Raw genomic sequence first — 26,636 nt, forward strand, 5'->3', positions numbered from 1 at the left:
TTCTCCCTCTGCCTGCTGCTCCCCCTGCTTGTGCTCGCTCTCTCCCTCTTTCTGTTAACCAAATAAATAAAATCTTAAAAAAAAAAAAAAACAACAACCGGGGCACCTGAGTGGCTCAGTGGGTTAAAGCCTCTGCCTTTGGCTCAGGTCATGATCCCAGGGTCCTGGGATCGAGCCCCACATCAGACTCTCTGCTCAGAGGGAAGCCTGCTTCCTCCTCTCTCTTCCTGCCTCTATGCCTACTTGTGATCTCTGTCTGTCAAATAAATAAATAAAAATCTTAAAAAAAAAAACAACCATTACATGACAAGTGACTTTAACGGTACTCTGCTTATTCTATATATTTAGGTCTAATAGTTCTCTAAATAGTTGCTACCATACCCCAACATCAATTTCAAGTCTGAAAGTAAAGGAAAAAAGAACTTCAATTCAATAAAAATTAAAACTTAGGGGAAAAAAAACCTTTGTCAAATACTTACAGAATTTCAAAGAGCAACACTTTAAAAGTATTTTTAAGTTGCACAAACTAAAAACTCAACCTTATTTTACATTTTCTAAAGACAGCAAAAAAGATTATTACTAATATATTTCAAATCTATTTTCCCCCATAGAGTAATAATCTAAAACCAGGGTTCCCAAGTTTTTTGCACCCCCACATTATTGCCTTCATTTATATATGCCATACTACTTCTTCTCACCATGAAGAGGGAAGACATAAAACTTAATTGATATTGACTCCTCCAAGAGCTTTGAAACTAGAATGGGAAGGGAGAGAAGAAATCTGCCCACTTGCTTTTCTCTAAAGGCAGGTCTTTATATTTGACATAATTCAGAAACAGCCAAAATGGTAAGATAGAAATAAAATAATCCTGGGACACCTGGTGGCTTAGTCAGTTAAATGTCTGACTCTTGATTTTGCTCAGGTCATGATCTTGGGGTGACAAGATAATGCCCCGTGTTGGGCTCTGTGGTGAGCATGGAGCCTGCCTTAAGATTCTCTCTCCCTTTCCCGCCTTCCAGAAACAGAAATAAAATAACCCTTTTGTAAAAACATACCAATAACCCTTCTTCACCTTAAATAACCTAATTTATAAATTCATATGAGGTAAATTTAATACTGTTTTTATGAAGCAAATTCACTAAAATTCTTATTTACAAAATTGCCTGGGTAAATTAAATTTCCGTATTTCATCATTTAAATTTTGAACTGATGACTTTGTAAAAATCGGTTTAAACCTTAATCACTAGCAAATCACACTTTTGTTCTCTTCTAACATCTTCCCTGAGTCTTCTACACATGGATATATTAGAATCAAGACTGAAAAATAACAATAATAATTTAGGCAGTTAGGCAAGCCTCACCCTGTCCATAAAGAGGACAGCAACAGTAGACTAGTGTGAAGATATTAAACACATGAACTGCAGGTGGCTGGGTGGTTCAGTTGTTAAGTGTCTGCCTTCGGCTCAGGTCATGATCCCAGGGTCCTGGGATGGAGCCCTGCATCGGGCTCCCTGCTTTGTGGGAAGCCTGCTTCTCCCTCTTCCACTCCCCCTGCTTGTGTTCCCACTCTCACTGCATCTCTGTCAAATAAATAAATAAAATCTTAAAAAATAATAAAATAAACACATGAATGGAACAACTTCACTGACCTAATACGTTAATGTATGTTGACGTAAAAGGCTATCCCGATTTTTTTTTTTTAATATTTTATTTATTTAACAGAGAGAAATCACAACTAGGCAGAGAGGCAGGCAGAGAGAGAGGAGGAAGCAGGCTCCCTGCGGAGCAGAGAGCCCGATGCGGGGCTCGATCTCAGGAACCTGAGATCATGACCTGAGCCGAAGGCAGTGGCTTAATCCACTGAGCCACCCAGGCGCCCCCCGATTTTTTTTTATTGTTTTAATTTCTTTTCAGTGTACCAGAATTCATTGTTTATGTATACCCCAATTTTCAATGTCATTTCTTAAGGAAAGGACTGCCAGAGGACTGGAAGATAATAAAACAACACAATGACCAATAAAAACAACACAATGACCAATCCGCTGAACTTTTCTTTACCTGTCTGTTTTGATGGTAAGTACATCTGTAGTCTTGCAGTATCGCTCTCCCACAAGTTTAATGAGTTTCTTCTTTGCATGATCATCTAAATTCAAACTGGAAAGTTTAACCTTAAAAATACAAGAAAAAGTTATTTGAAAAGAATTATTTCAGATACTTTTAGTGAAAAGAAAACTCAAAAACCCAGTAACTATATTATTCAATGTTAAACTAACCAAAAAGAAACTTTTGCAACCTGTACCTTTATCTATATAGCGTTAGCAACCGGCATGCATTATGAAGCCTGATCTTACTCATGGGGAAAAAAAGGAGGAGGAGGAAACTGTTTTGAGTTGAAAGTTCTGGGCATTAGCACCTTTCCTGTAAGAACCAATAACAAGTCTCTTAAATAAATGATATTACCGCTTATGAGTAACACTAAGAATTAAACTCAATTAGTATTAGTAAAGCTGGAATATAAGAATACTTGGATAAAACAAAAATGCTTTAAGATATTTCCACCATGCAATTATGAGACTTTTATCATTGCAACTTGCTTAGGGGTATTTATTTTAAAAGGTGCAGGTATCTCACGGAAGATGGTATAGAGCATTCATGAAGGATCAAAACATTTGAAATTCAGCTCAACATTTCTCAAAATGTTAGTACTAGTCCCAGAGGCTTTTAAGAAGAATTATTTCTCTAAAAAGGCCATTTTTATTCAATACATTCAGATAATACAAAGTTAAACTGGGTTCTTTATGGAAGGAATTCTTAGAAGAGGTAATATGCTAATGAGCATTCTGAAATTTCAAGACGCAGGGTTCTTATGTAACAATTTCCAAATTTATCTGACCTCATATTCTATTTTTTTTTTAAGATTTTATTTATTTATTTGACAGAGAAAGAGATCACAAGTAGGCAGAGAGTCAGGCAGAGAGAGAGGAGGAAGCAGGCTCCCCGCGGAGCAGAGAGTCCGATGCGGGGCTCGATCCCAGGACCCTGAGATCATGACCTGAGCCGAAGGCAGCGGCCTAATCCACTGAGCCACCCAGGCGCCACTCATATTCTATTTTTTGAGGGACAGTTCATGGAATTAGTCTTCCTTAAAACATATTTTGGGAAACACTGGACTATATGAACAGTTTTTAATTTAGAGAGAATTATGGCATGGATTGAAGGTATCTAAAAGTAGATTAGACTTGACATAGAAAAATAGGTTAGATATTAGAATACAGCTAAGTAAGGTAAACCACACAGTGTTTTTCCATGGACGGCATTAAGAATAAGAAAAATCCATAACTATATGAAGAGAAAAAAGGCTCAATAAGATTTTACAATCACATCCACTTCTCTCTAGCTTCAATTAACCCTGCACTTCCCTCGAGACATTATAGCAGAAGAGCTTATTTATTTTTCCATTTTTCCCACTAGACTGCAAACTCTCCAGGGTAAGAATGGTATCAGTCCTATTTTTGGTGATGGCCTAGCACTTAACATATGACAATATTTGTTGAATGAACACATAAATGAAAAAAAGAAAGGATACATTATTTTTTTTAAGCACTGTGAATTTTTATTTGAACTACAGAAAATATAGGAAATAAATAAATAAATAAAAATAAACCTTTAAAGGACAAATGCAGGAAAAACATTGACTATTAAGTATCAACCTAACAGAATGGTCCTATGTGCAGGCAGTGCAAATTACCACAGTCGCCTGGAAAGAACATGTATCAACAACCAGGTTATCAGCTTGAGGGATAAAAGAATATAATTCTGATTATTAACAATAAGAATTACTTATAAGGAAATAGTGAAATGAATGTACATTATAATTATTAACATATTTGTACATATGCATGCATACAGATACAGTACAAAGAATAGTTTTGACGTTAGAATAAGAGAATGGAATGATTTTTTCCTTTTAAAACTCCCTTCAATGTAATCATTTTCAACAATAAATTTAAAAATTTACAATTTAAAAAATTTAAGTGTTCTAGCTTTTCATGTAAGAAGTGGTTAAAAAAAAAGGCACCAATGCTGATTATTGTAACTGCTTTAAAAACTTACATTCACATTAACATTTTGAATGTTCAAAAATTATACAGCGTTTATGCCAGAAACTCAAAATATTTTAGAGCTATGTGGTACACTCACGCCACCTGCTAGCACTCAAAGGCACTGCAAAATTGTATTCGTTAACCTAGATTAATAGTCTGACTCTGAAGTTGAACAGCAATCATTACCATTCTTTTTCCAAAATTCTAAAGAATGCTTGGACTTTTCTTTTGCTGCATTTTAAAGCATCAATACGGTACTATTAACATTATCCCCAAAAGCAACACTGACATTTTCAAATCACAGGAGATCATGGTTTTATGTATGTACTTTCAAATGCCCATATTTAAGAGTTACATAAATTGAGAAACATCTAATTGTGTGAAATATCTTCTCTATTTAGAAGCATAGTACAGTTAGTTAAAGAACTATAGCTATATACAAAAGACAAGACCTGGGTTTGATTTCTAGATTTGCTACTTTATTTGCTAAGTGACCTTATATCATTTGATCTTACTGTTTCCTCATTTACAAAACAAAGTACTCACAGGAATTTTGTCAGGAATAAATGAGAATAAATAGAAGAAAACCATTTTTAAAGAAAGTCCTACACAAATATTGTTTTTAATTCTGCACTACCTTTATGACTATCAAGAAAAATATACCATCTTTCTTTCTCTGAATTTAAAAATTTGAGTATCCTTTTTTTTTTTTTAAGATTTTATTTATTTAGGGGCGCCTGGGTGGCTCAGTGGTTAAAGCCTCTGCCTTCAGCTAAAGCAATGGTCTCAGGGTCCTGGGATCGGGCCCCGCATTGGGCTTCTCTGCTCAGCGGGGAGCCTGCTTCCCCCTCTCTCTCTGCCTGCCTCTCTGCCTACTTGTGATCTCTCTCTGTCAAATAAATAAATAAATAAAATCTTTAAAAAAATTTTTTTTAAAAAAAAAGGAGACAAAAGAGGATGGTGGCCTGATAGGTAAGTGGTATCTTGTGGGATACTTCAAATAATGCAGTCAGATTATTTTTATGTAAAATAAAATAAACAAACAGAACAAGTAGGGAACCAGACCAGATGGCTATTCTGGTACTGAAGATTAAGGCCCACAAAAAGTAAGGCAAAATTCTAGATTTCCTGATTCTGAGTTCAGAGATTTTTTTAAATCACTTAACATAGAGCTTGACAACAGTTGGTTGTTATTATTATCATTATTATTAAAAAGAGGCAACATTTACTGAATTATTAAAAATGTATCAGGTAGGGGTTCCTGGGTGGCTCAGTGGATTAAGCCACTGCCTTCGGCTCAGGTCATGATCTCAGGGTCCTGGAATCGAGCCCCCGCATCGGGCTCTCTGCTCAGCAGGGAGCCTGCTTTCCCCTCTCTCTCTGCCTGACTCTCTGCCTACTTGTGATCTCTGTCTGTCAAATGGATAAATAAAGTCTTAAAAAAAAATGTATCAGGTATTAATTACCCCTAGGTACTTTTTAAAAAAAAATTTTTTTAAACATTTTTAGGTAATCTCTATACTCAACATGGGGCTCAAACTCACATCCCTGAGATCAAGAGTCACATCCTCCTCTGACTGAACCAGCCAGGCACCTTACTCCCTAGGTAATTTATATTAACCTGTGGAATGTTGGCCAAGCATAATTTTAAGGCTTTTTTTTTTCTTTTTACCTAGATTTTCTAAAATTTATATAGTAAACATGTATTGTCTTTTGTGATTTTAAATATTTTCAATTTCTCCAAACATATAAATATAATGCTATGATATTTAAACTATTCTAGGGGGGAAAAAGGCTGACAAACTTTGTAAATTTATTTCATAAAGAAGGCACAATCCTGGGGCGCTTGGGTGGCTCAGTGGGTTAAAGCCTCTGCCTTCTGCTCTGGTCATGATCCCACGGTCCTGGGATCGAGCCCCACATTGGGCTCTCTGCTCCGCGGGGAGTCTGCTTCCTCCTCTCTCTCTGCCTACTTGTGATCTCTGTCAAATAAATAAATAAAATCTTTACAAAAAAAAAAAAAAAAAAAGAAGGCACAATCCTGATACCAAAACCTATCAAAGAAAATTACAAATCAAACATTGATGTACCTCTGATAAAATTTCTAGAAATTAAAGTTTATCTATTTGTTACCTTATAGTGTAAAAAATGTTTGCAAGATTGTCAACATATTTTTGCAGTCCACATGGAATGTTCTTTTTCATTTTTTTTTTTTAAAGATTTATTTATTTATTTGACATAGAGAGATCACAAGTAGATAGAGAGGCAGGCAGAGACAGAGAGAGGGAAGCAGGCTCCCCGCTGAGCAGAGAGCCCGATGCGGGACTCGATCCCAGGACCCCGAGATCATGACCCGAGCCGAAGGCAGCGGCCTAACCCACTGAGCCACCCAGGTGCCCCTCTTTTTCATTTTTTTAAGAAATACTTTATTTATTTATTTGACACACAGAGAGAGAGATTACAAGTAGGCAGAGAAGCAGGCAGAGAGAGAAGGGGAAGCAGGCTCCCTGCTGAGCAGAAAGCCCGATGTGGGGCTTGATCCCAGGACCCTGGGATCATGACCTGAGCCGAAGGCAGAGGCTTTAACCCACTGAGCCACCCAGGAGCCCCTTCTTTTTCATTTTTTAAAAAGATTTTATTTATTTGACAAAGAGAGAAAGAGTAAAGGGGAGGGAGGGAGAGAGAGAGCACACATGAGCAGGGGGAGGGGTAGAGGGAGAAGCAGGCTCCCTGCTGAGCAAGGAGCCCGAAGCAGGACTTGATCCCAGAACCCCGTGATCATGACCCTGGCCAAAGGCAGCCGATTAACTGACTGAGCCACTTAGCACCCCATATATGGACTGTTCTGATTTAAAATACAGACTACATGGAGTACAAAAACTAATTTTTTGAGCGTCCTAGAAGGTATCTCAAGAAAGGGACAGTCAACCTCCAGAAGAGATGAATCAAAAGTACATTAGTCAGGGCTCCCCAGAGAAATGGCTGATTCTAGGACTGGGATAGGGAATGTGTATTATAAGCCTGGAGTATTTTGTGGTACCCAAAAAAATAAAAAGTATTTAAAAGCAAATGATGGGGCATAGCAAAGTAACAGAGTAGCCAACTGAAAGAGTTACCAATGGCCAAAGCTGGAACAATTTGAGCAACAAAACAAACAATGTATTATTGGATTATAATCCAAATACTAAAATAAATAATCTGTGAGTCCATACTGATATAAATGGTTGAATAAACAGATAAATGGAAGAGAACAGATGAATCTCCCATATAGAAGAATTACAGACAATTTATGGGTATTTCTCCCTGAAGGAGGCATAGCATAACTGCTAGCTCCTTAAGTATGGACTATGCATTGTGACTTTCTTCTACAGGGTGCAGTACAGAAAGGAAGAAAAAAAGAATACTTTCATAGTGAAGAAAACTTGCAAATAATACCTCAGCCAGGTAATCAAGGCATCATCTTTAGAAACGGCATGTTAGGAGCCTCTACCCTTGGGGTGCCTGGGTGGCTCAGTCATTAAGCGTCTGCCTTCGGCTCAGGTCATGATCCCAGGGTCCTGGAATGGAGCTTCACATTGGGCTCCCTGCTCAGCGGGAGGCCTGCTTCTCCTTCCCACTGCTTGTGTTCCCTCTCTCACTGTCTCTCTCTCTCTCTCTGTCTGTCAAATAAATAAATAAAATCTTAAAAAAAAAAGGGGGGGGGTCTCTACCCCTGCTATGATGTGATGAAATGGCACTTTACTGGTGAGGTTTTCCTCCCCAAAATACATACCAGTCTAAGCATGAGAAGAACATTAAACATATCTAAAATGAAGCACATTCCACAAAATACATAACCAGTACTTCTCAAAACTGTCAAGGTCACTAAAAACAAGTAAATTCTGAGAAACCACCACAGTCAAGAGGTGCCTAAAAAAATCTGATAGGAGCACCGGGTGGCTCAGTCTGTTAAGTATCTGCCTTTGGCTCAGAGCAGGATCCCAGGGTCCTGGGACAGAGCCTGGTGTCAACAGGGCTCCCTGCTCAGCAGTGAGCCTGCCTCTCCCTCTCCCATGCCCCTCAACTCATGTTCTCTCTCATGAGTGCTGTTTCTCAAATAAAGAAATAAAATCTTTAACAAGAAAATCTGAATAAAGTATAAACTTTAATTAATAATGTATCAATATTGGCTCAGTTGTAATAAATGTACCATAATAGTAAATATGTTAACAACATAAGAAATTTGGTGTGAAATATAGGGGAATTCTGTGAACTATACTTGAAACTTTTTCATAAATCTACAACTTTTTTAGTTAAAAACAAAAAAACAAAAACCTATCAGGTAACTGCTCTATGACTGCTGTGTGAGAAAGCTATGCCGCAGTGGTTTCAAATACTAACTTGGAAGTTACTACAGCACGACACTTGGAGCTGCAATAGTATGTGACATGCTCTTGATGGGTAGGGGTGAGGATTTAATGTTTCTCCAAAGCAACATGAGATGAGGACGAACGATCCTAAATAAAATGCTAACAGAGCAGATCCTAGTAAAGTAAAAGAATGATGTACTATGAAATAATCAGGGTTCAGAACACTTCAGTAAGTGTAAACATAACAATATAATTCATTACTACATTAATTCAAAGGAGATCATTTCAAAAATGCTATAGGACTAGGACACATCATTAACATAATAGAGGCTATTATCTCAAACTGAATACCAATGTATACTTGGAAGCCAAAAGTCAGAGGCACATCCATTGTATAGGACAGCATAAAGGACTACATAAACATTATTTTAGAACTTTCACCTAATGAAAAAGACAAAAAGAAAAGATAAAAACAAGGTATAGATATTTAAAAAGAGGAATTAAAACCACTATTATCACTTATTTCCTAAGAAATCTCTGAAAGAGTAAACAAAAAGCCCAAATATTCAGATTTTGGTCTCTTATTATATATCAATTTTCAGCCTCAAACACTCTCTTAGCACAGAAAAGACCCTGATTTACGTTATTCTATGTAGCCATTAATAATATATTAAAGAGGGGCACTTGGCTGGCTGAGTCAGTAGAGCATGTGACTCCTGATCTTGGGGTTTTGAGTTCAAGCCCCACATTGGGTATGGAGATCACTTAAAAATAAAAAAATAATAATAATATTAAAGAGTGATAACTTTGTATGCTAACAGATGGTAACTGCACTTACCATAGTGAGTATTTTGTAACGTATATAATCGTCACTAGGTTGTACACCTGGTATTAATATAATAATATATGTCAATTATACTTCAATAAAAAAATTAAAGAATGTTTAATAACCTTAGAAAATTTTTAATTCATATTGTTAAATAAAAAAGAACAGAAAACTAATCAAAAATAGTATCATCCTATTAACATACACAAAGGTCGACTATATATATACTAAAATGAACTCCAGTAGTCAAGGTTACTTATAAGTGGTAGAATTAGAGGCAATTTTATTTAATACTTTAAAACTTTCACTGTTTTCCAAATTTTCTAAGGTATCAGTTTTATATATACAAAATGTTATTTTGAATTAATGTATTATAATAATTCTTATTTTAAAAAAAATATTCCTTACCCTTAAGGTTACTACTCGTGCTTTGGGGTTTCGGATAGATGGTCCTGCTGAAACATAATCAGTTGTGTCCACTTCAATGGGAAAATGCTTCTCACATTTTTCATCACTGTCCAGAGTAGCTGGCCACTCAGTGCAGAAATCTGAGAATTAAGAAAAATAATCTCAAGTATAGTTTTCTTGTTGCAATGTGCGCTACCAGACAAACTCAAATTACTGAGGGAGATGACTCTCGAGCTACATGGAATGAAAGAGCAGACTCTCTTCCACACCTCACAAACACATCATCATCCTTCACCCCTTTTCTTCTCAGATGAATCCTAGTTAGGGAATGTGATTACATGAATGACTCAGATAACTTGGATTTGGTGAGGAGCAGTAAGCTTGGTTAAAAGGAAGCTATGACTTGATGGAAGTTTATTATGGCTTCGCACATACCCAGTTATGGGAGAGTTTAATCTCCCCTCACTCACCAACTAAAAGCAAACAGTTCATAGTGCTCAGAGTGTTAATTATTTTTGAGAAAAGGAACAGTGAATAGTAATTCATTCCCAAATGAAAGTTACTAAAGGTCTACCGAGGAGAACTAAAAGAGGCTCTGAAAGAGCTCTGAGAAGAGAGATACGGTCTCCATTCTCTCAGAAACTGAGGTGAATAGGGCCTCAAACTGAACAGGTATAGTCTAGGGCATTATTAAATAGATTCTTACAGTAACTCATGTTTCCTTTAGGTGACTTCTGTGCCAATGAAGCTAAATGGAAAGAGGAACAGACATGTCCTCATATTCAGGCAACACAACTAGCTTAGAGGGAGGTGGGACTGGCTGTGAGAAGTGGGCCACAACAGGAAGTTTCAAGCACTGTGACAAAAATGTGGTGCACTATCTCCACAGCACAGAGATATAAACTCAGGCCTCCAGTGGAGGGGTGGGGCATAGGCGAGAGGGGACTGAAAAGAAAAAGAGCTCCTGGCATGTCCTATAAGCTATCTATATTGAGGGACTCCGTAAGATTGTAGCTGATTTTGTTTTGCCCTATTCCTATAAAGTTAGTGTGGTAGAGGGCTCTCAGCTTGAGATGAAAACTTCTGGCACTATCAGCCTCCCCTCCATGGAAATTTCACTGCATTCTAAGAATCTTCATTTAAAGAATACCTAAAACTAATCAGTTTCTTAGGTCAAACATATTAAACCTCAGGGGTCTGTGCTTTCTCCAAAAAGCATGACTGCAGGAGAGGCTGGTCACAAGCACAGGCATATGTGGGAACTCTTCCATGCGATGATTTAAAGGACAGTGAAAGGTACTTTGTCAATAACATTTCCTATAGTTAACAATTTTCTTATAGTAGGTACTATATTTAGCTCCCTTTATAGGCTTTAATACCAGTAAGCAAAATGCCACTCTACGTTACAAAGACTCTCCAAGATCTGTAACTAAATATATCATAACAAATTAAGTATAGCTCACACCATTCCCTAAACACCCTGCTTAAGAGAGCAATACTCACACACTTGAGGGGAAAGAAGGAGCTCCGCAATTCTGACATTTAAATAAAATGAAAAGAGCATGATTACTGAAGTTAAATTTTATTCCCATCATGGAATAATTCCAGTATCCTGCACTATAAGATGCCACACTGCCAAGCACTTTATAAGAGACTAGTTTGGAGAATTTTATGAGTTCTTGGGTTTGTACTGAGTCCTTTATTTTTTATAACTTTGAATAAGTCATTTCAATAACCAGATGATAATTACAACTTTTAAATTACCGGATTATATGTCTAAAAAATATAGCCAACTGGAAAGTACATAATAGACCCCTATTCATCTGATAGGTAGAGCAACAGACTAGACTTCGGAAGACCTTGGTTTTTACTTAACTTCTACCACTGATTATTAAAGTTTGGGTAAATTACCTAACTTTCCTGTGCTTCAGATTTTCCACTTGCAAGTTAGATATAAAATCTGAACTGACCTACTTTAAAAGAAAATTGAGAAGAAATATTTTAAAAGCTTTTGAGTTATTTGGAAGATACAAGCTAAATCTAGAGGCTGGCAAAAGTGTAAAGACAAAATCAAAGAAAGATTAAACACTTAAAATATAATGCTACTCTTCTGAATGTGCTATATGAAAACCATTCATTTAAGAATTATGAAGTATTTTAGAAGTACCTCATTTAAAAACCCATTTCTAAATTATAAATGCACATTTATATGTTTAAAAAGGAGAAAAATGAGATTTATCAGTGTAGTACATTCCTTAACTGGCTTCACAAAGGATCAAAAAGTGCTACATGGTTTGTGCCAAACAAGGAACAAATCTGGAATAATGATCAGTGTCAGTCTATCACTAGGCACCAATGAAAACAGGAACATACTAAAAGGATAGAAATGCATTCTACTATCCCAAAAAGAAGACCACATACATGAAAGAAGATAGGAGAGACTATTCTTCCCTCATGTAAGAGTAAAGTCATTCCTATTTTTTAAGACTTCTTTATTTCTTCCTTACATTTCTCAATAAAAAGCCCTTCCAAAAGCTCAAATTTTATCATAATCATGATCACTATACTATTTCTCCTTCCAGCATTATCAGGCTGCCTGTAAAGAGTTTTTACATTTCATTTTCTTTTCTGAAAAGCCTTAACAAGTGTACTGAGCATTTATATATCTCCTTTTTAATTAGCATGAAGAATTCATTCAAAGGTACTAACTCTTGAATTAAACTACACAACCAATCGCTAACAGCTGTGAACCTAAAACAATCCCAATGTCCTTCTGTATGTAGTCCAATGCAAATTAGATGAGAAATTGAGTCTATGTATATGTATGAAAACATGCATGAAACTATGAAAAAAAATTCTTTGCCTTTACCTCCATGCATGTGGGAAGGAAAAAGAATAAGTGAATGAGGGGTATCTGGGTGGTGCAGTCAGTTAAGCCGACTCTTGGTTTTGGCTCAGGTCACAATCTCAGGGTCATGAGACTGAATCCCCTGTGAGGCTCTGTACTCAGCAAGGAGTCGGCTTCAGATTCTCTTTCCCTCTTCCTCTCTTCCTCCCCTCTGCATGCTCTCTCTCAAATAAATAAATCGTTAAAAAAAGAGGATAAGTGAGTGAAATCTGTTTATATCTAGGAATCAATAAATATTGTTCAAATTCAATAAATTTAGAACTGGAAATATAATCATGGTCTGGTGATTACTTCCATTTTACATATGTATAACGAAAAATATATACTAACATAACTATACATATATAAAATATATAGAGAAAGAATATATAATAAATATTATATAGAAAGAGACTATGTGGGGCACCTGGATAGCTCAGTGGGTTAAGCCTCTGCCTTCGGCTTGGCTCATGATCTCAGGGTCCTGGGATCAAGCCCCGGGCTCGAGCCACTGGGCTCTCTGCTCAGTGGGGAGCCTGCTTTCTCCTCTCTCTCTGCCTGCCTCTCTGCCTACCTATGATCTCTCTCTCTCTGTGTCAAATAAATAAATAAATAAACAAATAAATAAAAGAGACTATGTGGAAAAATAAGCAAATATACTCTCAGCAAGTAATTATCAGACCTAAACAATGACTAAAAGAGAACACTTCTAAAATGAGGGGCTGAGGGGAAAGGAGAAATAAAAGACTACTGCTTTTCATCATCAGTTTTTCTGCTACTTGATGTTACCACATCTATGTATCACTATGAAGTTCTTATTTTAAACAATTTCTTCAAGATAACTCTCTGCAAAGTATCCCGTTACAGACTCTCTTAACTATTGACTTGGATCTTTCTACATTATCTTCAGTTTGGATTATACTGATTTCTATCTATTGGAAACACTCTGCAATATTTTCTTCCATCACTTTATGTATGTGCTATCTATAATGCAACAATTAAGTCCCTAGCCTACCTGAACAAGGACTACGATTTCTGGTTCTATTTATTATTTGTAGCCACTTGCAGAGTAGTCTTCAAAAAAAAAAAGGAACTTGCAGATTTGACACCTTAACAATTCACTGAAAACTTGAAAATTTTTCTAAAAAAGGGAGAAACTAGCAATGAATATAAGGCAATTTAATACACTAAAAATGAGGTTTTGTTCTTCCATTTTTATTGAGATATAGTTGACATAAAACACTGTATAAGTTTAAGATATATTGACTAGATGCACTTATATATATGTTGCAACATGATTACAATCACAACGCTAACACAGTGTCACGTAATTACCATTTCTTTTTGTGTTAAGAATATTTATGATCTGCTCTCTTGGCAAATTCCAGTTATAGAACACAGTATTAATAACTATAATCACTATTCTGTATGTTAGATTCCCAGAGCTTATCATAAAACTGGAAGTTTGTATTCTTTGACCAACATCTCCCTCCCCCACCCAGCCCCTACTATTCTGAGTTCTGCCTTTTTAAATTTCACATGTAAGTGAAATAATAATCCAATTGTCTTTTTCTGTCTTATTTCATTTAGTACAATACCCTCAAGGCCCATCTATGTTGTCATAGATGGCAGGATGTCCTTCCTTCTCATAACTAAATAATATCAAACACACACACCACTTCTTTTTTTTTTTTTTTAAGATTTTAATTTATTTATTTGACAGAAAGAGAGACAGTGAGAGAGGGAACACAAGCAGAGGAAGTGGGGGAGGGAAAAGCAGGCTTCCCACTGAGCAGGGAGCCCAATGCAGTGCTCAATCCCAGGACCCTAGGACCACAACCTGAGCTGAAGGCAGACGCTTAATGAATGAGCTACCCAGGCGTCCCCCACTTAGGGCAAAAATGTTTCCATTTTTTGGTTGTGGTAAATAATGCTGCAGTGAACAGAACAGTACAGATATCTCTTCAATACCATGTTTCCTTTTCTTTAAAAAAAAAAAAAAATATATATATATATATATATATGTGGGAGTTCTAATTTTTTAAGGAACCTCCATACTGTATTCCATACTGGCTATATCAATTTACATCCCTAACCATCAGTACAATAGGGTTTCCCTTTTATCCACATCTTCACCAACATTTGGTATCCCTTGCCTTCTGGGTGATAACTATTTCTAGCAGGTGAGAGGTAACGGCTCCTTGTAGTTTCGATTTGCACTAATCTTTCCACAATTAGTTATACTGAGCATCTTTTCACTTGTCCACTAATGATCTGTGTGTCTTCCTTGGAAAGACATCTATTTAGGTCCTCTGCCCATTTTTTAATCAAATTATTTGGGGTATTTTGGTGTTGAGTTGTGTAAGTTCTTTATATATTTTATATACCCCTTATTAGATATATCACTTGCAAATACCATCTCCCATTCAGTAGCTTGCCTTTTCATTTTGTTGATGGTTTCCTTCATTGTGCTTTTTATTTTGGTGGTCTCAAAAGTTTATTTTTGCTTTTATTTCCCTTCCCAAGGAGACATATCAAGAAAAATAGTACTAAGATCAATGTCGAAGAAATGCCTGTTTTCTTTAAGCAGTTTTATGACTTCAGGTCCACATTTATGACCTTAATCCATTCTGAGTTTATTTTTGTGTGTGACTTAAGTCACTGGTCCAATTTCATTCTTTTGCATACGGCTGTCCCATTTTCCCAACATCATTTATTGGAGACTGTCTTCTTCCCAGTGCATATTCTTGCCTCCTTTGTCACAGCTAAATTGACCACATAAGCATGGGCTTATTTCTGGGCTCTCTATCCTGTTCCATTGATCTATGTGTCTACTTTTGTCCTGATATCATACTGTTTTGATTACTATAGCTTATAGTATATCTTAAAATCTGAGACTGTGATATCTTCAGGTTTGGTCTTTCTCAAGACTGTTTTGGCTATTAGGGACTTTTGTGGGTCCATACAAATTTTAGGATGCTTCCTTCTAGTTCTGTGAAAAATGCTGTTGGTATTTGATAGGGATTATATTTAATCTGTACTTTGTTTTGAGTAGTATGAACACTTTAACAATATTAGTTCTTCCAATCTTCTATTTATTTTTTAATTGAATTGTCGGGGATTTTTTGTTATTGAGTTGTATGAGTTCTTTATATATTTTGGATATTAACCTCTGACCCGAGGTTTGCAAATATTTTCTCCCATTCTGTAGATTGCCCTTTCCTTTTGTCAATGGTTTACTTTGCTCTGCTATAGCTTTATAGTTTCGTATAGTCCCACCTATTTATTTTTGCTTTTGTTGCCTTTGCTATTGGTATCGAATCCAAAAATCATTGCCAAAACTCACGTCAAGGAGCTTACTGCCTATGTTTTCTTCTAATTTTGTTTTGTTAATGTGATACATCACGCTGACTTTTATGTTGGACCATCCTTGTATCCCTGAAATAAATCCCATTTGATCTGACATGATCCTTTGAATGTACTGTTGAATTTGATTTAGTAATATTTTGTCAAAGATTTTTGAATCAATGTTAATCAAGGAATTTGGGCTGTAATACTTTTCTTGTAGTACCCTTGTCTGGTTTTGGTCATCAAGGTAATGCTGTCATCATAAGATGAGTTTGGAAGTGCTCTCTCTTCTTCAGTTTTGGGATGAATTATTTTTTAAACAAGATTTTTATTTATTGATTTGAGAGAGAGAGAGCATATGTGGGGGAGGAAGAGAAACAGAGGAATAAGCAGACCCCCACTGAGCAGGGAGCCCCGTGCAGAGCTTGATCCCAGGATCCCAGGATCATGATCAGAGTGGAAGGCAGATGCCTAACTGATTGAGCCACCTTGGCGCCTCTTTTTTGGAAGAATTTGAGAAATATTGGTACTATCTCTTTAAATGATTAGAATTTGCCTATTAAGCCATCTGAGCTTGATTTCTTTGTTGTTGTTGTTGAGAGGTTCTTGATTATTGATTCAATATCCTTTTTTTTTTAAGATTAAAGATTTTTTTTTAAGATTTAAGATTTTTAAGATTTTTTTTTTTTTAAGATTTCCTTTATTTATTTGAGTGAGGAAGAGTGAGAGACCACACGAGCAGGGTGAGGGGCAGAGGGAGAAGCAGTCTCCCTGCTGAGCAGGAGCCCGACAGAGGACTTGATCCCGGGACTCCGGGATCATGACCTGAGTGGAAGGCAGATGCTTAACCAACTGAGCCACCCAGGAACCCTAGATTTCCCATTTCTTCATGGAACCCTTGAACCCTAGTAAGCTGCATGTTTCTAGAAATTTATCCATGTCTTTTAGGTTGTCAAATTAGTTCGCATATAATTATTCATAGTAGTCCCTTATGATCCTTCATATTTTTGAGGAATCAACTGTAATGTCTCCTCTTTCACTTACAGTTTTATTTGAGTCCTCTCTTTTTTCCTAATGTGCCTAGTTAAAGGTTTGTATACATTGTTTATAGCACCAAAAAACCAGGTTTTAATTTCGTTCATCTTTTCTCTTTTTAGTCTATACTTCCACTCTAATCTTTGTGATTTCCTTCCTTCTACTAACTTTGAGCTTAGTTCTTTTTTTCTAGTTCCTTGAGGTGTACACTGAGATGTTTATTTAAGATCTTTTTTTTTCTTAATGTACGCTAACAACTCCCCTCTTAGAACTATTTTTGTTGCACCCCGTAAGTTTTGGTACGTTGCTTCCATTTTTAATTGTTTCAAGATTTTTTTAAACCTTTCTTTTGATTTTTTCCTTGAACCAATGGTTGTTTAGGGGACATGTTGTTCAATTCCCATATATCTGTGAATTTTCTGGTTTTTTCTTGTAATAGAGTTCTAGTTTTATACCACTGTGATCAGAAAGGGTGCCTGATACGACTTCAGTATTTTAAAATTTGTTAAGACTTGTCTTTTGGGCTAACATATGATCTGTTCTGGAGAATGTTTCACATGTGCTTGAGAAGAATCTATATTCTGCTTCTTTTGGATGCAACGTTCAGTAAACATCTGCTAAACCCATCCAGTCTAACATATAGTTTATATCCAGTGTTTCCTTACTGATTTTCTGACTGATCCATCTATTGTTGGAAATGGTATACTGAAGTCTCCTATTGTTGTATTGCCATCTGTTTCTCCCTTCAGTTCTGTTAATATGTGCTTTATAGACTTAGGTATTCCTATCATAGGTGCATAAACTAAGATACATAAATTTAGGTGCATAAACAAATGTTGTATCTTCTTGTTAAACTGACCCCTTTATCATTAGAAATGAAATTCTTATGTTCAAAGTTATTGTTAAGTTCATATACTGAAACAATCACTTACCTTTAAGAGCTTCACAGTGCTTTTTAATTGCTACAGGAGTTAAATGCAGAAAATTGGGGATCTAAAATAGAAAAATTTAAAGGATAAATTCGCCTACTCCCTCAAAAACATAAAAAAAATTTCATAAAACTAAATCCTAAGCACAACAAACCTTGTAATAAATAAAATCTAGTTTTTACAATATTAATTCTATGTCACATGTGTTATGAATTCAATAAATGAATTCAATAAATAGAATTCATTTATATGAATTCTATACATATATATAAATAGATATATATAAATATGAATTCAATAAATTATTCAATAAATAGATTCACGATGTATCTTATGCCATTGTGGGAAAAAAAAAATCTGTTTTTATAGTACTCTTCCTGCCAAAAATCTACAGTTACACATATTTTAGTTATAAAACTAAAAGCACTCAAGGACACAGACTATTGTTTAATCATCCCAATTTCCCTGGAATACAAAAAGAAATAAAAATTATTCAAGGTTCTATAGTCTTAACACTTTGGTTAACATCCTTGTAGACATCTCTTTAAAAAATAGATACATGTATACGACTTTACATAAATGGATTCATACTGTTCTAGAAACTGCTTTTTAAAGACTTACTTATTTGAGACAGAGAGAACATGCACATCTGTGCACACAACTGGGAGGGGCAGAGGGAGAGGGAGAGAATCTCAAGCAGACTCTGCACTGAGTATGGAGCCCAATGTGGGGCTCGATCTCACAACCTTGAAATCACGACCTCAGCTAAAACCAGGAGTCAGACACTCAACCACTGTGCTACGCAGACACCCCAAAACTAAGATCCCTTCTTTCATTTAAAGAAATGATACGTTTCTTCAATGTTTGTTTTCTTTTATCCTTTGAAAGATTCAGATTTCCAAATTTCATTTACCCCTCTCGAGCAGCAGTCAACTCCTTCTCCATGTTACCGTCTCTTTAACCATCATCTTTTAGCAATTTTTTTTTGTTTTTCGGTTTTTCAATACTGAACATATATATATGCTATGTATATAAAAGTAGCATACATATGCTAAGTGAAGTAAGTCAGAAAAAGACAAATACCATATGATTTCACTTATATGTGGAATCTAAAAACAAAATAAACAAAAAGCAGAAACAGACCCATAAATTCAGAGAACAAACTGGTGGCTGATTGCTAGGGGGGGGAGGGATATAGAGGGATGGGAGAAATGGGTGAAGGGGAGTGGGAGATAAAGGCTTCCAGTTATGGAGTAAGTAAATCATAGGGAAAAAAGGTAGAGCATAGAAAATATAGTCAATGATATTGTAATAGTGCTGTATGGTGACAGATGGTAGCTACATTTGTAGTGAGCACTGTATAGCACACAGACTTGTGAAACCACTACATTGTATACCTGAAACTAATGTAAAATTGTACGTTAACTATATTTCCAATAAAAAAAAGAAGAAAAAGATTCTCATATAGTGGAAAACACAGTTTATGACAATTATACTGTATATAACATGAACCATCTAAGATATGCCTTCTCAGGAAAAGCATATTCATATTTTCTTTAAAAAGCTTATAGTTCATGGCACCTGGGTGGCTCAGTTGGTTAAGTGTGTGTGTTCAACTCAGGTCATCCTGGGATTGAGCCCTGCAGTGGGCTCCCTGCTCAGTGGGGAGTCTTCTTTTCCCTTTGCTCCTCCCCTTCCCTGCTCATGCTCCCGCGAGTTCACACGCTCTCTCTCACAAAAATAAATAAAATCTTTAAAAAAAAACTTATAGTTCATAAATCATTATAGATGTTACCAACTGAAGCATTTTATATGACATATTTTGCTTCACGTAATAAAGAAGTTTAAGGACTATAACAATATTAAATGATATTCTACTTTTCTGGGCAGAACGTTTTAGAATCTCTTTTTTTTTTTTTTTTTGGAGTATAATTTATTCAAAGCATTTCACATTAAAATTATATTAGGTTCAAACACATGAACATACAGTCACAATCTCTTTTTTAAAAGTAGATTTCAGGGGGACCTCGGTGGCTCAGTTGTTTAGGCGCCTGTGTTCAGCTCAGGTCATGATCCCCATGATCCCAGGGTCTTAGAATCAAGCCCTGCACCCTCTGCCTCTCCCCCCATTGGTGTTCTCTTTTGTGCATGGTTCCTCTCCCTCTCTCTCTCAAATAAATAAATAAAATCTTACAAAAAAAAAAAGGGTAAAATTCAGTCACTATTCTCAATCTCAAATTAGGTTATTTCATTTTTCTGAGTTCCACTCGAAAGATATAGGTAGAAAAAATACAACAGAAAAGAAAAAGCCCGCAAGGAAGCCATAGGACCAACTGGTTATATCTTAAATGCTCAGGACTCTTTGAGTCTTCTTTACCATGGACAATCAGAATACATCATCCATTATTACCTGAAAGAAAGTTTAAACTAAAATACAATACCTGCTGCTACATACTGAACCCTCAAGTACAAGGCAGGGTAGGAGTGGGAAGAGGACCAGCATTTATTTAGAAATAAGTCTTAGCCAATGAATCAGCAAATTATCTTACCTTTAATAGTTCTAGATTTCCCTCCTTTGCCATAGGCACCCCCCTTTTTACTGGATAGCCCATTCGAATGGGAAGAGGTACAGCAGAGGGTTTAAATGGTGCTGCAACAGGATAAACACTAGGCCAATCTTGGTCAACAGTCATTTTCTCTGTCCTAGGAGGTAGTGCCTACAGAACATAGAATGGTTTAGTATTTTAAATATGAATATGATCTTTAATTTTAAAGCAAAAAAGCTACAAAAACAGAAACACAAGCAGAATTGCAACCGATGTAAAATCTGACCTCTTATAAAGCTGCTGCTATTCAAATGAAAAAACACCAAACCTACCTAATATTTTTGCACTGTTTCTGCAAAGCTTCTGGTAAGGATCTCCTTTAATAGCACACTTCCTTCACTAAAAATTTCTTTAGTTTAAAAATTTCTTTAGGATTTAGACTTTTAGCAAATTTTTTACATTTTGTCAAAGAGTAACAATGTATTTTGAAATACAGATCTTCCTCAACTTATGATGGATTTATTGGACACTCGGTGTTTAAGTTGAAAACACTTTAAGTTAAAAATGCTTTTAATACACCTAACCTACCAAACAGCATACGTTAGCCTAGCCTGCCTTAAATGTGCTCAGAACACTTACATTAGCTTACATTTGGGCAAAATCTTCTACAACAAAGCCTATTTTATAATAAAGTGTTGAATATGTCATATAATTTATTGAATACTGTACTGAAAATTACAAAAAAAAAGAATGGTTATATGGTACAGACTGGATGTTAAGTATATTGGTTATTTATCCTCATGACTCTGTGGCTATGCCTAGCTGCCACTGCCCAGCATCGTGCAAGCTCATACCGCATAATGCTAACCTAGGAAATGATCAAAACTCAAAATTCCTAGTATAGTTTCTACTGAATGTGTACTGCTTTCTCACCACCATAAAGTTGAAAAATTATAAGCTGAACCAGTATAAGGTGGTGACTGTTTATAGTTTTCAGAACTTTATTGATGGAAGTCAGTACAGGAGAAGACACTGAAAACTGAGAAATAGAGGAAATATGAAATAAATAATAAGAACTCATAAATAAGTAAGTAGTTTAAACTGAATACAGATATAATGACAGAGTATATGTCTCCTAGTTTCAGAGAACAGCTATGTGACAGTTTAGTCAATCACATTAACATACATGTATTTTTTTAAAAACTGTATTCATTAGTAGGGGATGGCCAGCATATAAAAGTAGGGTTTAAAGAAGCAAAATCTGGCAATGCCTAACAATGCAATACCAAAACTAGGATAGTACATGCCCCAGAAGAAGGTAATATTCCTGTGAAAATAACTACCTAGATAATTATAGTTTGGTACTATTTAACTTCCATCTAATAATTTGTCTCTGTTCTGACTCCATCCTCAACAAGTGACCTTAGGAATCGGATTCTTTTATAGACTTGCCTACAGGGTAAGACCAAACTGGTGAGATTAATACACACATCCCAGGCTTCATAATTATTGAAAGCACCATCAAAAATAATTCTATATTCTAGTTTATATACCTATTTCCCAGGAATATGAGTCTATTTCTCAAAGATGATCCATTTCTTGAGGTACTGACAAAAACCAGTCAAAGACTAGAGCCAAGGCTCTGGCAGTCACCAAGTACGCATCCCCTTGTGAAGCCTTCTTGGGCAGCATTCTTCTGCCTGATCATCAATATCTGCCTCATTTAGAACTTCAGAGAGCATGAAGATAATACATAGTAGAGTACATTAATTGTTTACCTTTCTTCTCAGTGGTCTTTCATATCTGGGTGTTCTGTCTGCTGTACCTAAAAGATAACACAGTAGTTACAGAGAACTGAATATGTACAGTTGTTCAACACTGATCATGATCCCAAAACTCTGAGATTATTTCAGGTATTCATGAAAATGAAACAATAATCCATTTTCTGTAAGCACTGGGACTAAATCATCTTAATGAAAAGTCAGAAATAGTTAAGAAAAGTCCAGTTATTTAAATATAAAGTGCATTGTGACTGATGATATAGTGAATTAATAACCTAAAGAAATATTTTTAATAAATGTTAAGGTTCACAATCAAACTCACTTTCCCAAGTTAAAATATCTAGTTAGAAATAAGAACTTTTAGGGCGCCTGGGTGGCTCAGTGGATTAAGCCGCTGCCTTCGGCTCAGGTCATGATCTCAGGGTCCTGAGATCGAGCCCCACGTCGGGCTGTCTGCTCCGCAGGGAGCCTGCTTCCTCCTCTCTCTCTGCCTGCCTCTCTGCCTACTTGTGATCTCTCTCTCTGTCAAATAAATAAAAATAAAATCTTTAAAAAAAAAAAAAAAAAAAAAAAAAAAAAAAAAAAGAAATAAGAACTTTTAGGGCGCCTGGGTGGCTCAGTGGGTTAAGCCGCTGCCTTTGGCTCAGGTCATGATCTCAGGGTCCTGGGATCGAGTCCCGCATCGGGCTCTCTGCTCAGCAGGGAGCCTGCTTCCCTCTCTCTCTCTGCCTGCCTCTCTATCTACTTGTGATCTCTCTCTGTCAAATAAATAAATAAAATCTTAAAAAAAAAAAAAAGAAATAAGAACTTTTACATCTTTAAAGATATTTGAATGGAAATGTTTTAACTATAAATATACTTGCTCATATTTGGCATTATTTGGTTCCACCAAAAAAAAAAAAAAAAAAAACCTTTGTTTTTCCTTCTGTATTGCATATTAGAACTGCCAATGTTACCGTAATGCCAGTAATAACAAAAATCATGGCCATTCCTAAAAGCCGTGTAAGATCAGATCATTACTTACCTTTCTGACATCTTAAGACTACCACTTACCTATGTTCATTTACCTCATTGACCTTCTTTCTGTTCCTTGATTACACCCCTAAGCTTGTTCTCAATTCCTGGCCTTTGCACTTGTAGATCCCTATGTCAACAATGCTATTCCCCCCGGATCTTGGCATGGTATATATACCATGGGCTCTGCTCAAATGTCACTTCCTCAAGGAGGTCTTTCCTAACTACCCAAATTTTATCTACCCTATAGCCAGTACTCCTCCAATCCATCATTTTCAATACTCTATTTTCCTTCAAAGCCCTAATCACCACCTGACACTGTACTGACATTGTTTTGTTTATAGTCTGACTTACCCCAAACAATATAAACTTCATGAGGTGAAAGACCTTGCTATATCTCATTATCTAGAACACTACCCAGCACACAGTAGGAGTTAAGTATTTACAGAATGAATAAAAAACTTACAAGACACAATCATTAAGACGATAAAGGGCCACTCTGACAAGTTAAGGAATCTATCCTATCTTAAAGCAATGAGAAATCATTCACAGATTCTGAACAAGGGAGTGGCAAGGAAGATTCGCTTTTTGAATACTTCACTCTATGGCTTCTCGGTTCGCTTTTTGAATACTTCACTCTATGGCTTCTTGGCCTTTTGGCTAAGATCAAGCGTGAATACTTCACTCTAGTTGTGAGAATTCAAGGTAGGAGAGCATGAGCAGAAATAGGGGCCAGTAAAGAAACTACTATAGAAGTGAGAGATGGTGGCCTAGACTGAACTCTTGGTAATTCAAAGATTAGTGATTAGTACAGAAGGTAGTTTGGAGAGCAGCGGGTGAATGACTGGACACGCCCCCTCTTTGACACAGTTTTCCCCGACTCCCTCCCGCGGGCTCTTCCTCAAATGCCCCTGTTACTCTATTCACGCTTCCATTACAGCACCTCACACTGCACGTAGTACGACTCCGTTAACAGATCTGTCTTTTCCACAGATTCTTCCAAGTAAGAACAAGTGTCTTGAATGAAGGTCATCTCAATGATGTCTGTTGAATGAAGATCATCCCATTTGGTTGCCTAGCTAGGGCTGGAATTCAGAGCTGCAATTTGTCCCACGAGAGCTGTATGCTTCTCTTAACGTTCGAGAAAACCCATGGTTCAACACTGCCCAACAAACATCACCTGGCCCCAGTAACTAGCGTGACCCTGTGCCAGTGGCCGCGCAAAGGGAGGACCAGAAAGCGCGGGTCACTGTAAGGGGCTAGGGGCATCAAGCTCGCAACGTTCAGCACATCCAGAAGCAGAAATCCGCGACTAAAAATCCGATGACAGGGGTACAGAAAAGAGACCCACACGTGCGGCTTTGCTACCGGGAGCAAAGGACGTACCAGCTTCCCCTAGGACTTGCGGACTCCGCCACCGCGGCGGCTAGCATGGATTCGGTGTTCCGCCCTTTCACCTCCCCCAAAGCCCGAATGGGATGCGACAGACACTCACGCGGGCTTGGTATCGCGGAGCGAGTGGCCGGAGACACGGAGGTACAGAAAGCACGCAGGGTCCTGGTCCCCGGCTGTAGGGCCAGCCGCGCGGCGGCAGCCGCCATGGTCGCGAGGACGGAAAGCCGGCTGGGACATGCGCAGTCTGGAGTCACGGGGCGGCTCTGAGGCCGCTACCGCGCAGGTTCGCTCCGCCTTGCCCCGCCCCTACGGTGGAGAAACAGGAAATAGGCGGGCCTGAAAAGTGCACTTGGAGTCAAATGTGCAAGAAGATAGTCTCAAAACAGGGAAAACTAAAAAAAAAAAAAAAAACAACAAAAACAAACAAACAGGGAAAACTAATAAAAGAAAACAAAAAGGTAACAAAATTTAAAAATAAATAAATAAATAAAAAGAAGCAGTGAGTCCAAAGAGGACCCTAAGGGATGGGAGAATATGTGGCTTACAGAAGGCAAATGTGATCTGGCTGGGATTTCAGATGACACAAGAGTCTGGCAGTTTACCTTAGGGCCCTGCTCCTTTGCCATTGCTGCCTTTCCACACTTTCTCGGTTTAAAGAAGTCTTGAGCTGGTGCAAGTGGTATACTCTAAGAGCGAGACAGTATCTGAGAGTAGTTAAAAGGATGGCCTCTAGCCAAACTACTTCTGTTTAAAACTTGACTTCATTTTTTCTTGGCTGGGTTGATCCTAATCAAGTAAATATAGCGAAAGCTCTGGGTGAACTGTTAGCCTACAGTGAGCGCCCTGTGTGCCTAGGCTGTGACTGTTATTAATGATTTCGTTAACTTCTTTGTAGATCAGGTTAGAATTACAAAAAGACCTCATCAGGACCTCAAAAATAATGGTCATTCTTCTTTTTTAAAGATTTTTTAAACAGTTTATTTGACAGAGAGAGCGCACGAGGGAGCATGAGCAAGGGGAGCATGAGCAGGGGGAGCGGGAGAAGCAGGCTCCCCGCTGAGCAGGGAGCCCCATGCGGGGCTGGAGGCTCAATTCCAAAACCCTGGGATCATGATCTGAGAGAAAGACAGACACTTAATGACTGAGCCACCCAGGCGCCCCAATAATGGTCATTTTTAAAATGAGATTTTTTTTCCCTACCCTTCTCTATTTCAATAAAAAGGTGTAGATTTGTGTGTCTGTAAAGGAGGTGAGTTCAAGGTCTTCCTGCCTCAAAGCATCTTGGATTGGAACCTGTTTTGACAACCGTAGGATGGATTAACGTACAACCATTAATAAAATTATCCTCTATTGTTTTTAATAGGTACTATAATATTTAACTGAAGTACAAAATTACAGTAACAAGACTGACTGGGAACCAACACGACTGGCTCTTGGTAAGCATACCAAGTAGAGCAGGGGGCTGCAGGTGTCCCAGAGTAGTGTGTGTGCAAGCATTCCGTGTGCTGTGGACATCAATCAGTATTGTTGGGGGGTGGGGGAGGGTAATTGGCAGATGGGGACAAGTATTTGTGATAATCACCATTCTCATCTTTTCTGGCCTTTTACCATCCCATAATTGTTCCAAAGCAGAAGTACAGTATGTTAAATATACTAGTTTCTTAGGGCTGCCCTAAGAAGGTACCACAAATTGAGTGACTTAAAATAACATTTATTCTCTCACCAGTCCTAGATGCGAAAACCCCAAATCCAGGTGTTAGCAGGGAAAATTAATAAAAGGAAAAATCTGTGAAAACTAATAAAAGGAAATACCATTTAAAATGAAGTCTAGAGGCCAGATGAGGGAGCTCTCACATCCTACCAGTAGCCAGCAAGTACAGACCCCACCAGGAACAGAGAGTACAAGTCTTGCCAGTGGATACCAGTTTACTAAGCCCAGCAGGAGAAGACAGTTGTTCTCCTACCCCAGCAACAGCCCAGTCAGTAAGAGACTGTCACGATTCAGCTAACGAAA

At 37.2% G+C, this 26,636-nt stretch overlaps 1 protein-coding gene across 1 annotated transcript in view; it reads right to left on the minus strand.

The window, feature by feature from the left end:
* MRPS35 (mitochondrial ribosomal protein S35) overlaps window positions 1-24,857 on the minus strand; it is a 44,707-nt gene extending 19,850 nt beyond the window's left edge. The window contains exons 1-6 of the mRNA XM_046010948.1: window positions 24,723-24,857; window positions 22,211-22,257; window positions 20,436-20,603; window positions 17,890-17,950; window positions 9,688-9,827; window positions 2,060-2,169 (exon numbers count right to left, since the gene is read on the minus strand). Coding sequence (XP_045866904.1) covers window positions 2,060-2,169; window positions 9,688-9,827; window positions 17,890-17,950; window positions 20,436-20,603; window positions 22,211-22,257; window positions 24,723-24,828 — 632 coding nt within the window. The 5' untranslated portion in view covers window positions 24,829-24,857. The remainder of the gene's footprint in view (window positions 1-2,059; window positions 2,170-9,687; window positions 9,828-17,889; window positions 17,951-20,435; window positions 20,604-22,210; window positions 22,258-24,722) is intronic.
* Between the last annotated feature and the right edge of the window lie 1,779 nt (window positions 24,858-26,636).

This window comes from Meles meles, chromosome 7 (genome assembly GCF_922984935.1).
Source record: "Meles meles chromosome 7, mMelMel3.1 paternal haplotype, whole genome shotgun sequence".
Taxonomy (NCBI): domain Eukaryota; kingdom Metazoa; phylum Chordata; class Mammalia; order Carnivora; family Mustelidae; genus Meles; species Meles meles.